This window comes from Scyliorhinus canicula, chromosome 21, assembly GCF_902713615.1.
Source record: "Scyliorhinus canicula chromosome 21, sScyCan1.1, whole genome shotgun sequence".
Lineage (NCBI taxonomy): Eukaryota > Metazoa > Chordata > Chondrichthyes > Carcharhiniformes > Scyliorhinidae > Scyliorhinus > Scyliorhinus canicula.
In genome coordinates, this window is record NC_052166.1 from 63,494,301 (window position 1) to 63,509,991 (window position 15,691).

Sequence of the window (15,691 nt, forward strand, 5' to 3'; positions counted from 1 at the left end):
AAGGACTTGTAGCAAGGGCCTGCCCAATCATTTAACTAGATCAGATAGCCGCCGTCACATGCATACAATCCATCCCAAACACCAGGAAGAATTCATCGAACCCCTACAGTGCAGGAGGCCATTCGAGTCTGAACCGATCCTCTTAAAGAGAAACCTACCTAGACCCATTCCCCAGCCTTTGGACACTAAGGGACAATTTAGCACAGTCAATCTACCTAACCTGCACATCTTTGAACTTTGGTAGGAAACTGGGGTACCCGGAAGAAACACGGGGAGAAAGTGCAAACTCTACACAGTCACCCAAGGCCGGAATTGAACCCGGGTCCCTGGTGCTGTGAGGCAACAGTGCTAACCACCGTGCCACCATCTGCTCCTTTCTGGATTAACTCACCAATCTAATGCAGCCTGCCCAATGATTGGGGGCTACTTTAGGTAAATTTTCGGCGCCGTGAGGCAGCAATGCTAACCACTGCACCACCATGCTGCCCCCTGTTTTAGGTAAACTTGACAGGATCGTCCACACAAATATAACTTGGACACTGCTACATTTAATTAAATGAAAACCAAAAATGCTGGATCAACGCGCAGGTCTGGTTTAGAGCCGAAACGTTAACTTTTATATTTCTCTCCAGAGACGCTTCCAGCTCATTCGGCATTTTGTGCTCTTATTTCAGATTTCCAGCGTCCACAGTATTCGGCTTTTGTATTTTAATTATCTGCATTATTGAGCTACTAATAACGTGCAACAAAAAACACTGACTGCACCACCTAGTGATCAGAGATAGTAACATTTACCATAATTGGTTTGACAATATGAAAAACCCCACTGACAAATATTAAGTGTTCATACCTCTTCTCCTGGCTTCTCCCATTTTACCTGGGGGTGCCACAATACTAGTTGACCACCGTTCTCCATCCCCTGTCTGTCACCCATTCCTCTTCAATTTCGCTGGGTGGCAGTCTCTTGTCGCCCCACCTCCCTTTCTTTCCTGACAGTCCCATCTCCATCATTCATCTCACCACCTGCCCTCTACACCCCTCCCTCTCAGCAACAGATAAACCATTTCAATCTCTTCTTGGTTAATTACTTGTGCCGGGGATCTTTTACGCCCACCCGAGGGGCAGGCAGTGACTTGGTTCACCGACTGTGCAGCAACCCCTCAGTACTACACTGGAGCCAGATTTGTTTTAAAAGAATGGCTGTACTTCACAAAAGGTGTCGACCTTGCATGCTGGTCTGCTGGGAGAAACAGCTGAGGATTTTCTGTTCAAAAGGGAAATGGAGGGATATTTAGGATTACCTTACAGGCCCGGGCCAGAAGAATTGTTGAAGAACTGGACAACTATCCCAAAGCATCAATATAAGCAGGTTCGCATGTACTTCCTGTAGTGTTAGGTCGCTTTCTCTTTTACAGAATTAACAATAATTGACCATTTTTCCTATACCTCGAGAAAGTCAGACACCCTGAGGGAGCAATTGAGGGATTTTACCAAAGGTGGCAGACGTTTGTTTATTTAAAGGAGTTAGTCACGCTTAGTTGCTGGTTAAGGTTGTGTGAGGGGTTAGGCAAGGTTTGTATTTGGGTTGGATTGGATTTGTTTGTCACGTGTACCGAGGTACAGTGAAAAGTATTTTTCTGAGAGCTCCTGCCTGATGGAAGTTGGAAGAGTGAGTAAGCCGGGTGGGAGGGGTCTTTGATTATGCTGCCCGCTTTCCTCAGGCAGCGGGAGGTGCAGATGGAGTCAATGGATGGGAGACAGGTTCGTGTGATGGACTGGGCGGTGTTCACGACTCTCTGAAGTTTCTTGCAGTCCTGGGCCGAGCAGTTGCCATACCAGGCTGTGATGCAGCCCGATAGGATGCTTTCTATGGTGCATCTGTTGGTAAGGGTTAATGTGGATATGCAGAATTTCCTTAGTTTCCTGAAGAAGTGTAGGGAAAGATTGAGGGAAAGATTGTGGTCGCTGCACCACTCCACTCGGTTCTCTATCTCCCTCCTGTATTCTGACTCGTCGTTATTCAAGATCCGGCCCACTGTGGTCATATCGTCAGCAAACATGTAGATGGAGTTGGAACCAAATTTTGCCACGCAGTCGTGTATGTACAGGGAGTAGAGTAGGGGGCTAAGTCCGCAGCCTTGCGGGGCCCCGGTATTGAGGGCTATTGTGGAAGAGGTGTTGTTCATTCTTACTGATTGTGGTTTTATTCAGCTTTATTTTGCATTACATAACATGAAATCTGGGTGGCGTGGTAGCACAGTGGTTCGAACACTTGCTTCACAGCACCAGGGTACCAGGTTAGATTCCTGGCTTGGGTCACTGTCTGTGCGGAGTCTGCACGTTCTCCCCATGTCTGCGTGGGTTTCCTCCGGGTGCTACGGTTTCCACCCATTGTCCAAAGGTGAGGTTAGGTGGACTGACCATTCTAAATTGCCCGTAGTGTCCAAAAAAGATTAGGTGGGGTTACGGAGATGGGAGTGGAGATGTGGGCTTAGGTAGGGTGCTCTTTTCCAAGGGTCAGTGCAGACTCGATGGGCCGAATGGCCTCCTTCTGAACTGTAAATTCTATGATTCTATAAAAAATTTGAATAAAAATATTTTTTTTACATTTGATGATTTTTAGATTGCGGAAGTACTAAAGCAGTAATGGGTAAACAAAATGTTCAGGTGTGATTTGGATTTTCTCCAACTAAGACATTTGGAGATAATTGGAAAGTCATAGAAAATGATCCAGCACATCTCGATTGCCTATTTCTCCAAACTGAAATTTAGAAAATGACCTTCAAAACCTTTACCTCATAAAGAGATTCATATTCTCCCTTACTCAAATTAATTTATGGGGGTGAGGCAAGGAGGCCCAAAGTGAAAACATGCTACACTACACGATGATCAACTTGTTGATATCACAATCGACAGCCAGCTTTTGCCAAGCGAATGTTCAAATTTTGGTTACTGGATTCAGATGACGTGGTGGCGAAAGGCAGATTTTTAGGAACTGCTCACTTAAAAAGAAAGTGAGAATTTCATATGTTGAGAAACAAGTTTCACAGAAGCCCAAGTTCAAACTCCAAATAGTGACCCTCCAAAAGGGAAAAGGAAATTTGAACAGAATGCTCATTTCTAATCTATAGGAGCATGCTGTAATTGCTCAAATGGGCAATTACCGGGTGCTCCGGTTTCCCACGGTCCGGGGGTGTGCAGGTTGGGTGGATTGACCATGGTGGATTGCCCTTAGTGTTGGGTGGGGTTGCTGGGGAGGTGTTGACCTTGGGTGGGGTGCTCTTTCCAGGAGCCGGTGCGGGCTCGATGGGCCGAATGGCCTCCTTCTGCACTGTAAATTCTATGATCATCTAGGACAAAGGTTCAGCATATCGTGGGCCGAAGGACCTGTTCTGTGCTGTAATTTTCCATGTTCTATGTGCCAATGCAGTGGGATCCCCTATACAAACTTATAGAAAACCCCACTGCCCAAGTCAATGCGTGTGAAGCTCAAACCTGGGTGAGAAAGGCGAGCTGGCCCCGCATTGCAAAGACCGAGTTGAGTTTGCATGTTCTCCCCATGTCTGCGTGGGTTTCCTCCGGGGGCTCCGATTTCCTCCCACAGTCCAACGGTGTGCAGGTTAGGTGAATTAGCTATGCTAAATTGCCCCTTAGTGTCCAACAGTTAGGTGGGATTGCAGGGATAGGGTGGAGTGGGCCTGGGTGGGGTACTCTTCCAGAGGGCCGGTGCAGACTCAATGGGCTGAATGGTCTCCTTCTGTACTGTAGGGATTGTAGTCGATGATTTCTGAGAATTTCCATGATGCTGTACATTAGGGGTGATTACCTGAGTTCCAATCTCAATCAGCTGCAGGGTCCATACTCAAGTCAAACACACTGATCCAGCCATACATTACACCAAATGCATTTCTAAGATTTCAGCAACTGAGGCATCAAGTGTATTTTTATAAATATATTTAAGTATTACAAAACCATTATGCTATTTGATGGCAACACAATTTAGGAGAGTTTTTACAATAGTGAATTGGATATTCATGCAGGGTAGTCTTTGCTGTATAATGATGGATAAATCTTTTTTCTCGTCATTTCTCATTCAAAAGAACTTTTTTCTGTTCTTTGTGGTTACTGAACCAAGCGTTTCGGAAAATCAGCCTTTTTGATGAGTAACTCATTTCGCTACGTGTGGTGCAAGAGATTGCAGGTTAATCGCGCACCGCACTGTTCATTTCCCGGAGATCTTGTTCTCTAGATTTGTCAATGTTGCTGATCACCACAAATCACACGGAACGTCAAAAATATGAGCTGTGGAATTTTTCCACTGGGTCAAACAGAATGGCTGTATTTAGTGCAGAGAGATTAAAATCCTGTCACCAGCATGTGCCTATAGCAGACGAATCAGCTCTGGGCTGATTGCACAAATGTTTGTGAATAAAAAAAAAAATCTATGAATGAACAAACCTTTAAAAGTACATAAAAACATAACTAAATCATCATAATCTCCAGAATTGGTTATGGTGATTAATAATTCAATCCGTACAATGGAATGAAGGAATCAACAGAAACTATTCACACCATTTATTTCACTTTATTGAAGTATCTTATGCACTCAACAGCTCCGCATTACTTATGAAGCAATAATGAAACTCCATCACGTTAAGTGTATAATTGTGAGAATAATTTAAGTGTCCAAGTTGTAGTCACTACATAAGATAAAGATTACAGCAGATTAATCTCATCTTTACAACTGTCAAGGTAACACATTATTTGACATTGAATCAGCAGTTTGGCCAACGCAAGTGATTCACATTCCAGCTTAATACCAGAGTAGCAAAAATTGGATCATTTTGAAACCTTAGCAACAAGGTGCAGCATTACAGCATGTTCTCATATATAGAATTTATGGTGTTTTTCCTCTTAACATACTTGTAAAAATTAGTCATACGCATTGATAACATCTCAAAACTGAGGGGGGAACTATATAAAGGCAAAAGTCCATTAGTTAACAGAGGCATCCTGAAAAAAGGGGAGATTAGGGAAGATTTTGATTGTGGGACACCAATCGCCCCCAACTCTCAATTCTAGACACAACATGGGGTAGATTTTGGCTTTCTACGTAGCATGCAGGGGCTGTTCAGCACACTGGGCTAAATCGCTGGCTTTGAAAGCAGACCAAGGCAGGCCAGCAGCACGGTTCGATTCCCGTAACAGCCTTCCCGAACAGGCGAAGGAATGTGGCGACTAGGGGCTTTTCACAGTAACTTCATTGAAGCCTACTCGTGACAATAAGTGATTTTCATTTCATTTTCAATAGATAAGGTTAACCTTGAACCCAGGAATATTCAAGTCCCAAGGGGAGCGACTGACGCCTGGTAAATGCTCCTGCAAGCACTTTTCAATGCAAATCCACTAGTTGTGGCAATATGCCACTAACCAGCTAAATCAGACCTCTTGAGGGTCAAGACCCATTCAATTATAGGTGATGGACCCTCCACTATCCAGTCCTGATCTGCTATATGACACTGGTGATTTGGAATATAGGAACAGCCATTCAGTCACTTGGGCACCTTCCAATCAGCCTGTGCCTGGTCTGTTCCTCAATTCCACTTACCTGTGCTCCAAACGCAACTGCCTCCCTCAACTTTAAAAAAAACTGATCTCACTCTTGAAAAGGAATCAATTGACCCAGCGTTCACGATCCATTTTGGGAAAGTTCCAAATTTTCTTTATCCTGTCTGCGGAAAAAAATGTTTCCTGATTTCACTCGGAATGATCGAACTGGATTTTAAACGATTGTGACCTCTTGTTCTGTGTTCAGCAGCAGAGAAAATTAATTTCCAGTGCCTACCCCTCTGACAAAAATCCCTTTACCACCTCAATTAGATTTTTAAACATGGACGACCGGCATTGTTGGAAGTATGTTTTAGAACAAAAATTCTGGAGGATTTCAACAAGCGTTCGGTTACAAAAATAATTTGCGCAACATTCTTTCCTTACAAATAGTTTAAAATGTGCGTGCAATAAAAACAAAGCTTAACCAATGGAAATTATTCCTGAAGAAACCGCACTGAAATGAATATCAATCTGGCAGTAGACCTGGGCGCAGTTTGCCTAAATCAGTGCGTACACCAGCCTAAAAATACAAGATATACGTGGACAACTGCGCTTACACCAAGTATGGTACAACTGGCAATATTGTGCTGTGTTTACAGAAGTATCGAAATATTAATGCAGGGGGCAGTCAGTCAATCAACCCACTGTTGTTACTGCGACCATGCTCTCTGGCACTGCTCTTTGTCAGTGTATTCTAAAAATGTGAAAAAGAATATTTTTTAAAAAAGCATCATGGCTAATTCACCTCCATATTCTTTCCCCCCCCCCCCCCCCCCCGATTCCATATCAAATTGCAAAAAAATAAATAAAAAGAAATCAATCTTCGGAGGTTTTGCACTGGCTGTTTGGATATGGGAGCTCTTAGATGAGCTTGAATTAAAGTCTTGGTATCCAGTTCCCCTCTCTGCCACACGTGCACTGACAGGTCTCATGTTTGCCGAACCTCCACTGCTCCGACATGTTGCAAGTCTTGCATACAGCATGCCTCAGTTTAATGGCGCCTGCAGCTTAACACCCACGCCGGTGTGACTCTTGGAAAGGTTTCAGCTGACCCAAAAACAGCGCTATTCACTCGTTTCAGGGTCTCTTGCAAATGTAACTGAGATGGTGGCGCAGCGGTAATGTCACACGGGCTCAAATACCACCAAGGCTGCTGATGGAATTTAAATCTGGAATCGACAGCTGGTTTCAGTGACGATGACAACCATCATCGATTGTTGTAGAAACCCATCTGGTTCACTCACGTCCTTTTGGGCGGAGAGAAATCTGCCGTCCTTATCCGGTCTGGCCTATAGGCGAGCCAAACCCACAGCTTGTTGAAATCGCCGAGCAATTAGGAATGGGAAAATTCTGGCTGTGATATCCCATTAAAGAATAAATGTAAAAAATGCCTACTGTTGGCAATACCCGGGGATATCTGTTATTGACAAACTTATTTTTGAAATATAATCTTTGGTCGACTTCCAACTTCTTCTGCCCTTCTTGAAGCCTCACCTTCCAAACCAAAAACAGGTGTGAAGTTCACTGCTTTTGTCACATTGATTAAGTTACACTCAACACAGATGCTACCAAGATACCGGAATCTTTAAATCATGGATCAAGCTACATCAGGACGAATATCTGAACTACATTATTAGCAAAACATCTCACTCGATTTATAAATTGCCTGTCAAAAGCAAATGTCTTTACAAAGTTACGTTGAGGGAAATTACAGGATCATATTTTCCTTTTGTTGTTTGGGGGAAATGGTTACTCATGAAAAATCATTTGATAATTAAACTGTGGTGCAGTAATTCAGTTTAAGGTTAAAATGTGGAGTCTGCTGCAGGGGGCAGTGATCAGTGAGCAGTTGGTGGCCAGGCAGAGGTCAATGGAGGTGGGCCAGGTAATTCACCACTTAATACTGCAATTCACCTGAGGCCCAAGATCGCTTTCGCATTTTCCTACGCTGCAGATTCGTAGACATGCTGATATACTTTCTGTAGAAACATTTACATCCCCCCTCACTGCACCCCGCACCCCCACGATAGTCATCTTCGTCCCTTCTGTACAAAATTAAAATAAATAATTCTTGTGCTCCATTCCGAGCATGCAGAAAAGTTGGCAACAAACTTCATACAGCAAAACAGGGCTAACATCAGACACCAAACCGAAATTGACAAAAGTACAACGTACAAAATTCCAAGCTATTCAAAAGGAATGTGTGATTAAAATCAACTTTTACAGATTGTTAATAAAAAATACTGCAACTATCCTGTTAGGCAAAACATTTCTGTGCTCATCAACTATGTACCCAGTACGTTATACTGAACTGCCTGGATAGAAAATTCACTTGCTTTTAAAGATCCAGGACCTAATTTTTTGTGTCAGGGAAGGTGGTATGAAGACAGATCTGGGCGGCCTGCAGAGGGCAGAAACATACATTTCACTTCAACCCAAATATCTTTTGACAGACAGAGGGAGGATTAGTTTGGGTCATGCACAACAAAATGCCAAACTCAAAAATTGAGAAAAAAAAGTTCAGGTCTTCCAGCTAAGAGAAAGAAGCTCGCTAATATTTTATTTACTCAAGGATGGTCAGATTTACCACAGCTAAAGAAATGTTTAAATACTCACTACACTTTTCCCATAACTCTGGCATTCAACATTTTAAATATGGTTGATGAATTAATGGGTAAAACCTTGAACCGTTTGCAACACGAGGTTGTGGTCCATTTAAGGGGTAACTGTCTGTACACCATTATAGAATGACTGCTCGTGACACTCACTAGCTTCCAGAATTTAGCCAACCAGTTTTATTATTTAAACGAATCATCCAGTAATTTGAATTAAGCAAAATAATTTGGTCTAGCAGGAAATTAATGTGTGAATTGTCAGTTAATTAAGTAACGGTATCAAGGGGAGACCACACAGCCGATTTGTGTAAGATTTGTTTAAATATGCCAATTTGTCGAGGAGTAGATCAGAGGCCCTTGAGCTGTTTTACTATTCAATCTTACTGTGCTCACCCCAGTCCAACGCCGGCATCTCCACATCATTACTATTCAATATCATGGCTAACCTCCTCCCTCAACTCCCCTTTCTCTCAATCCCCACAAGAAAGAGAGAATTCAAAGGATTCACAACCCTCCCGTGAAGAAATTTTTCATCACAGTTCTGGGCTGTCATCTTTGCAATCCTCTATCACGATGCTCAGTCACTGAACATCTTCAAGACAGTTCAATAGATTTTTGGGTACCAAGGCAGTTAAGGGATTTGGGGATAACAGGACAAGGTGGAATTGAGGCGGGATTGGCTGCAATCATATTGGACAGCCTTCTCTTGCTCCTCTTCCTCAAGTTTCTGATCCCAGCCATAGAAATCTTGATTCAAAAATGTCCTATGCAGGGATGAACTGGATTATTACAGTTTTCTATCAATTTAACCTGACGTGGGTCCTCCCTCACATTCTGGATTCTGTCCTCAAGATTAATGCTCACTGCAGATATTGTTGCTTCTGTGGATTACTCACTCCTCTGCATAGTTCCTTCAGGTAGTTTTATGAAGGTAAAATTTAAAATCAAGGGTTATTTCCCCGCACCGTTAAACTTTTGACACAAAAACGATGGCGCCAGAGGCACGGCAGATTAAAATGGCGAGTTCCCGCTACAGAAAAATTCCTCACCTTCTCTGGGTCATCTGGCCAAGCCCAGGCCCTTTAAACCACACTCAAGAGCTTGCATTAAATGCAACATCGGAACAAGCTTACCTGCAAGGTGGCATTTGAAAAACCTACCTGACCCCCCCCCCCACCCCCCGCGCACCACCCCAAAATTAGGAAATGATGCACACAAAGGGTGAATAATAACGATCAAGGGAACGACATAAAAATGATGTTTGCACATATGCAGCACCTGCTGCACAGATTACACTGGAAAACGAGCAACATTTGCAACAGCGTCGGCCAGCGTGCCCAGGCGACATTTAACAGGCAATATCTCGGACTCCAACAGGCACGATTTGCATTGTCGCATTGAGAAACGAGTCAGCTACTGCTTCCAACTTTACGTACTCCCCACTGTAAAATTTCCACCAAGACCAACGGGAGCAATTCTCTCTCCAAAAGTCTCCTTTGTGAAGGTTACTTTAGTTCTTGGGCTCAAGACCATTTCAGCTGTGCAGCACGAGTGCCAGGCCTGAATCGCAGCTGCAGTTTAGGTATATGACAGACCTGCTTGGCAGACCAACTTGCGTGTGTTTTACAGATACACATCGGAAAGACAAAAAAAAAATGTAGACTCTACTTAGATGAAATACAGTCAGACATATGCAAGTACAGCATTATAGTGTTTCCATAACGCACTACTATACAATCTATTATGCAACGCACTTTTGTCCTAGCCGTACATTTAGTCAGGAAGAAATAAAATAGTTTTTAAAAAAAGACAATTTCTACAGTTAAATTACAAAGTGCTCATGTAGATTCATCACAGGTGTAAACAATACAGGTGCTCACATCCTTGATGTCAGGATCATAGCCTGCAAAACAAAGAGATTCATCCTTAATAAGTCTCATTGTTATCAATGCTGCTTAAACAACGGCATCAGCAATTCCATGCTGTTCACCTCAATTTTATATTTCAATCCTCAACTTCTTTATCCGGGGAGTGGTTAGAATGTGGAAACTGCTTTCACTGGAAGTTGTTGGGGTGAATAGCTCAAAGGGAAGTTGGACAAGTGCACGAGGGAGATAGGAATAGAACGTTACACAGATAAAGTTGGTCGAACAAAAGTGAAAAATTGTATTCCTAAAAATAAACAAACACAGAAGATGTGCAAATTCCCAGCAGGTCAAACAGCATCTGTGTTAAACTGGAGCCTGATGGGGGCGGCATGATGGCAGTGGGTTAGCACTGCTGCCTCACGGCACCGAGGACCCAGGTTTGATCCCGGCCCTGGGTCACTGTCCGTGTGGAGTTTGCACATTCTCCCCGTGTCTGCGTGGGACTTACCCCCACAACCCAAAGATGTGCAGGCTAGGTGGACTGGCCACGCTAAATTGCCCCTTAATTGGAAAAATAGAATTGGTGCCTGATAATGTCAAGACCAATGGTGTAAAGCACGGGGAGCAACGTCCTGCTTCCCTGATCTACAACCCAAAAATATCTGGGGCTGGTTTAGCACAGTGGGCTTGCAATGCAGAACAAGGCCAGCAGCGCGGGTTCAATTCCCGTACCAGCCTCCCCGAACAGGCGACGGAATGTGGCGACTAGGGGCTTTTCACAGTAACTTCATTGAAGCCTACTTGTGACAATATGCAATTATTATAAAATATCAACCCCAGATGTCAACTGTTTTTCTCGGCACAAGTACTGCCTGATCAATTGAGTATTTCCACAATTCTCTTTCATTGATTTTAGGGTTACACGATGAACTCAGGTGGGACTCACGAGAAGCATAAACACTGGTGGAGACCAGCTGGGACTAGTAATCCTGGAGGTCCAGGCTCATGCTCAGAGGCATGGGTTCAAATGCCACAACGACAGCTGATGGAATTTAAATTCAACTAATTAAAATCTGGAATTGAAAACCACTCTCAGTAATGGCGAACATGAAACTATTAATTGTCATAAAGACCCATCTGGTTCATGAATCTCCTACCATATAAAGTTTATAGTGCAGAAAGAGGCCATTCAGCCCATCGTGTCAGCGCCGGTCAAAAAAAAGGAAACCATCCACTCATTTTAATCCCACTTTACTGCGCTTCATGTACAGGTTTTAAAATGAATTGAGTGTTTAAGCCTCAACCACCAATTCAGGCAGTGAATTCACAACACCCACCACGCTCTGGGTAAAAACATTTGTCCTCATGTCTCCTCTAATCCTTCTACCAATCACCTTAAATCTATGTACGCTGGCTCTTCTCCACCCTCAATTAGGTCACTCCTTAGCCTCCTCAGTTCTAAGGAAAGCCTACCCAATCTCTCCACGTAGCTGCAATTTTCAAACTCCGACAACATTCTTGTAACTCACTGTACTCTCTTCATGGCAATTATGTCCTTCCTGTAATGTGGTCACCAGAACAGTACACAACACTCCAGTGGCCTAACCGCTGCTTTATACAGTTCCCATCATTACATTCCTGCTTTTGTAATCAATATCTTGCCCAATAAAGATAAGCATTCCATATGCTTTCTTAACACCTTGTCCACCTGGCCTGCCACATTCAAGGACCTGTAGGCATGCATTCCAACATCTCAAACTTATTTTCCTGTTTATTGAGTATTCCCCGATTTTGTTTGCCATCCAAATGCATTAACGCAAACTTTTCCGGATTGAATTTCACTTGTCCCTTCTCTGCTAACTCAAGCAAACCATTGATTGAATTCTGGAACCGACAGCTATCCTCTTCACTGTCAACTCTATGTCTAATTTTTGTGTCATCTGCAAATTTCCCAATCATGCCTCCCTCATTTAAGTGTAAATCATTAATATTTACAACAAGCAGCAAGGGTTAGGACTGTGCCCTGTGGCTCCCCATAGGAATGTCCCCCCCCCCCCCCCCCCCCCCCCCCCCCCCCGGGTCATAGAACATAGAACAGTACAGCACAGAACAGGCCCTTCGGCCCTCGATGTTGTGCCGAGCCATGATCACCATACTCAAACCCACGTATCCACCCTATACCCCCAACAACCCCCCCCTTAACCTTACTTTTTAGGACACTACGGGCAATTTAGCATGGCCAATCCACCTAACCCGCACATCTTTGGACTGTGGGAGGAAACCGGAGCACCCGGAGGAAACCCACGCACACACGGGGAGGACGTGCAGACTCCGCACAGACTGTCACTGGTCACTGGGCCAATTTTGGATACAACCGGATACCTTCCCCTGTATCCCATGAGATTTCACTTTTCTGACCAATCTATCATGTGGGACCTTGTCAAATGCTTTATTGAAATCCATGAAGACAACATTCATAGATATCATAGAATTTACAGTGCAGGAGGCCATTCGGCCCATCGAATCTGCACCGGCTCTTGGAAAGAGCACCCTACCCAAGGTCAACACCTCCACCTTATCCCCATAACCCAGTAACCCCACCCAACACTAAGGGCAATTTTGGACACTAAGGGCAATTTAGCATGGCCAATCCAGCTAACCTGCACATCTTTGGACTGTGGGAGGAAACAGGAGCACCCGGAGGAAACCCACGCACACACGGGGAGGATGTGCAGACTCCGCACAGACAGTGACCCAAGCCGGAATCAAACCTGGGACCCTGGAGCTGTGAAGCAATTGTGCTATCCACAATGCTACCGTGCTGCCTATTCACTGCACTAACCTCATCAATCCTCCTGGTTTCTTCCTCAGAAAATGTTATTAAGTTAGTTAGACGAACTAACCCTCCCCACCGCCCAATACCCTGGCCTGGTTATTTATCCACCTTCAACGATGCCAGTCCCTCTAGTACTTCCTCTCTCTATGCTTATCGCATATAATATTTCACACTCTTCAACTAGAACATCTGCATTATCCAACTAGAACATCTGCATCAACCCTCTCCTTAGGTGAAGACAGAGACAAAGTATCCATCGAGAACTTGTTCACATCTTAATGACACGAGTGAAGTCAATGGGGACTGTTTTAGCCATCGCTGAACTTGATTATATAATTGTTCTCTTGGCCAGCCTCCATCTTTTACCCCAATCAATATTCTTTTTCTTTACTCTTTGTGGGATGAGGGTGTTACAAGGCCGAAATACGTTGTCAATTCCAAATTGTCCTTGGATTAAGTGGCAGTTGTTCAGCAGATTGCTGTTACAGGCGGCACGGCAGCACAGTGATTAGCACTGTTGCTTCACAGCTCCAGGGGCCCAGGTTCGATTCCGGCTTGGGTCACTGTCTGTGCGGAGTCTGCACGTTCTCCCCGTGCCTGTGTGGGTTTCTTCCCACAAAGTCCTGAAAGACGTGCTGTTAGGTAATTTGGACATTCCGAATTCTCCCTCAATGTACCCGAACGGGCAAGAGAATATGGCGACTAGGAGCTTTTCACAGTAACTTCATTGCAGAGTTAATGTAAGACTACTTGTGACAATAAAGATTATTATTATATGTAGGTCTGGAATTACACATAGGCCAGACCAGGTAAGGACTATAGATTTGCTTCCTTAAAAGGACATCAGTGAATCAGATGCTTTCTTTTGAAAACCAATGGTCAACAATGGTTTCATGTTCATCACCAGAATTTAATTCCACATTGTTATTCAATTCAAATTTCATCATCTGGTCATGGCAGGATTCAAACCACAGTCCCCAGAATAATATCATGGATCTCTGGATTGCTAGTCCATTGACAATACCAACCCACTATCTTCCCTAAATTCTACTTATCCAAAACACAACTGCCCGTATCCTAATTTGCAGCAAGTGCCTTTCATCCGTCACCCTTTGCTCACTGGCCTCTATCGGCTTCCGGTTTGGGAACATCTCCCTTTTAAAACGCTCTTCCTTATTCTCAAATCCCTTTCATAACATTGTCTCTCTTGATCTCCGTAAATTCCCCAGCAACTACTAGCTTCCGATCTCTGTACTACAACAATCCTGGTCTCTTTGTTCATGGCAGCACAGTAGCACAGTGGTCAGCACTGTTGCTTCACAGCACAGGGACATGGGTTTGATTCCCGGCTTGGGTCTCTGTGCGGAGTCTGCACATTCTCCCCATGTCTAGGTTTCCTCCGGTTTCCACCCACAAGCCCCGACAGACGTGCCTTTAGGCGAATTGGACATTCTGAATTCTCCCTCTGTGCACCTGAACAGGCGCCGGAATGTGCCGACTCGGGATTTTCACAGGAACTTCATTGCAGTGCTAATGTAAGCCTACTTTTGACACTAATAAAGATTATTTTATTATTCCTGATTTTAATAACTGCACCGTGGGTGGCTATGTAGGGTCAGGAACTCCCTCCCTAATTCTGTTCTCTCCTCCTTCAAATTACTCCTTCTTTCACCAAGCTCGGAGGTCATCTGCCCTGATATTTCCCTGCGTGTGAAGTCTTGTTTGAGAACTCTCCACTTAAGTATCCTGTTCTGCTATTGATTAGATCATTGACTGATGATATCTTAATTCCATCTAAAAGTCTCGCCTCTTGAGTGAATCAATAACATTTTGTTTCCTTCGACACAAACATACCTTTCAACCAATTTTACTTTTGGCTCATCTGTGGTCACATGGCTCTGGTTTCCGCTTCTATTTTCCGCTCCCCCTGTGGACTGTCCAAGTCGGTTTGAACAATATTCTGGCGCATGGCAATTTCCGGTCCCCCACTATAGATGGTAAACAGATAGTTCCACGTTTCCTCAGATATCTGCCCATAATCTGCACCTAGTGACAGAACCAAGTCAACAAATGTGAGCAGAAACTTGGCAAGGGAATTTTGCTCACCACCACAGGTTTATATCAACCACTAGTTTCAGTCTCTATCACTGACAATATCGCCCCCTTTTGATCCAGAGTGTACTTATTTGGAGATGAGATGCTCATACCAATTGAACATGCTTTGAACTTTTTTCCCTCGTCAAACTCCAAATTCATACCTTGTTTAAGTTGGACATGGCCACTTTTAATGACAGCAATTTTGCTGTTGTCAATCGGACCTGGAGGTTCTGGGAGAAGAGAAGAAAATTATACATATTCAGGAGAGGTTCTCTTAGCCATATTCACACAGATACATTTCAGCCCCTCTCACTTCAGGAGATTAAATAGCTCAAAGCAACAAAACCAATGTCCCCAATTAGAAAAAGGCCATTCGGGCTATCAAGACAGCCCCATCCAGTAGTCATGTATGATTATACTCTGGCCAACTCCAAACCCCCCATCTGGCAATTCCGTGTTTTCAGAAACGCTCAACCTCCCTCACTCGCTCCACGTTTTTGGGGGTGGGGGGCAAAATAAAAATCAAGCAATCTTCAACATTTTTGTGATCATCTCTGATACAGTAACATTTAAACGTTACAGGATTATAGGCTATTTACGTTCACAACAAAACATCATGGGGCTGTTTTTGGGTGGCACAGTGGTTAGCACTGTTGCTTCACAGC

At 43.9% G+C, this 15,691-nt stretch overlaps 1 protein-coding gene across 2 annotated transcripts in view; it reads right to left on the minus strand.

Annotated features, from left to right (window-relative positions):
* Window positions 1–4,565: 4,565 nt before the first annotated feature.
* The window catches only part of usp20 (ubiquitin specific peptidase 20), a 71,421-nt gene continuing 60,295 nt past the window's right edge, over window positions 4,566–15,691 (minus strand). Inside the window, exons 23-25 of one of the 2 annotated variants that reach the window (XM_038781492.1) lie at window positions 15,188–15,256; window positions 14,784–14,975; window positions 4,566–10,128 (exon numbers count right to left, since the gene is read on the minus strand). In XM_038781492.1, the coding sequence (XP_038637420.1) occupies window positions 14,818–14,975; window positions 15,188–15,256 (227 nt within the window). In that variant the 3' untranslated portion in view covers window positions 4,566–10,128; window positions 14,784–14,817. Of the gene's footprint in view, window positions 10,129–14,783; window positions 14,976–15,187; window positions 15,257–15,691 lie in introns of those variants that run through there. The other variant, XR_005458460.1, reaches the window with a different exon arrangement.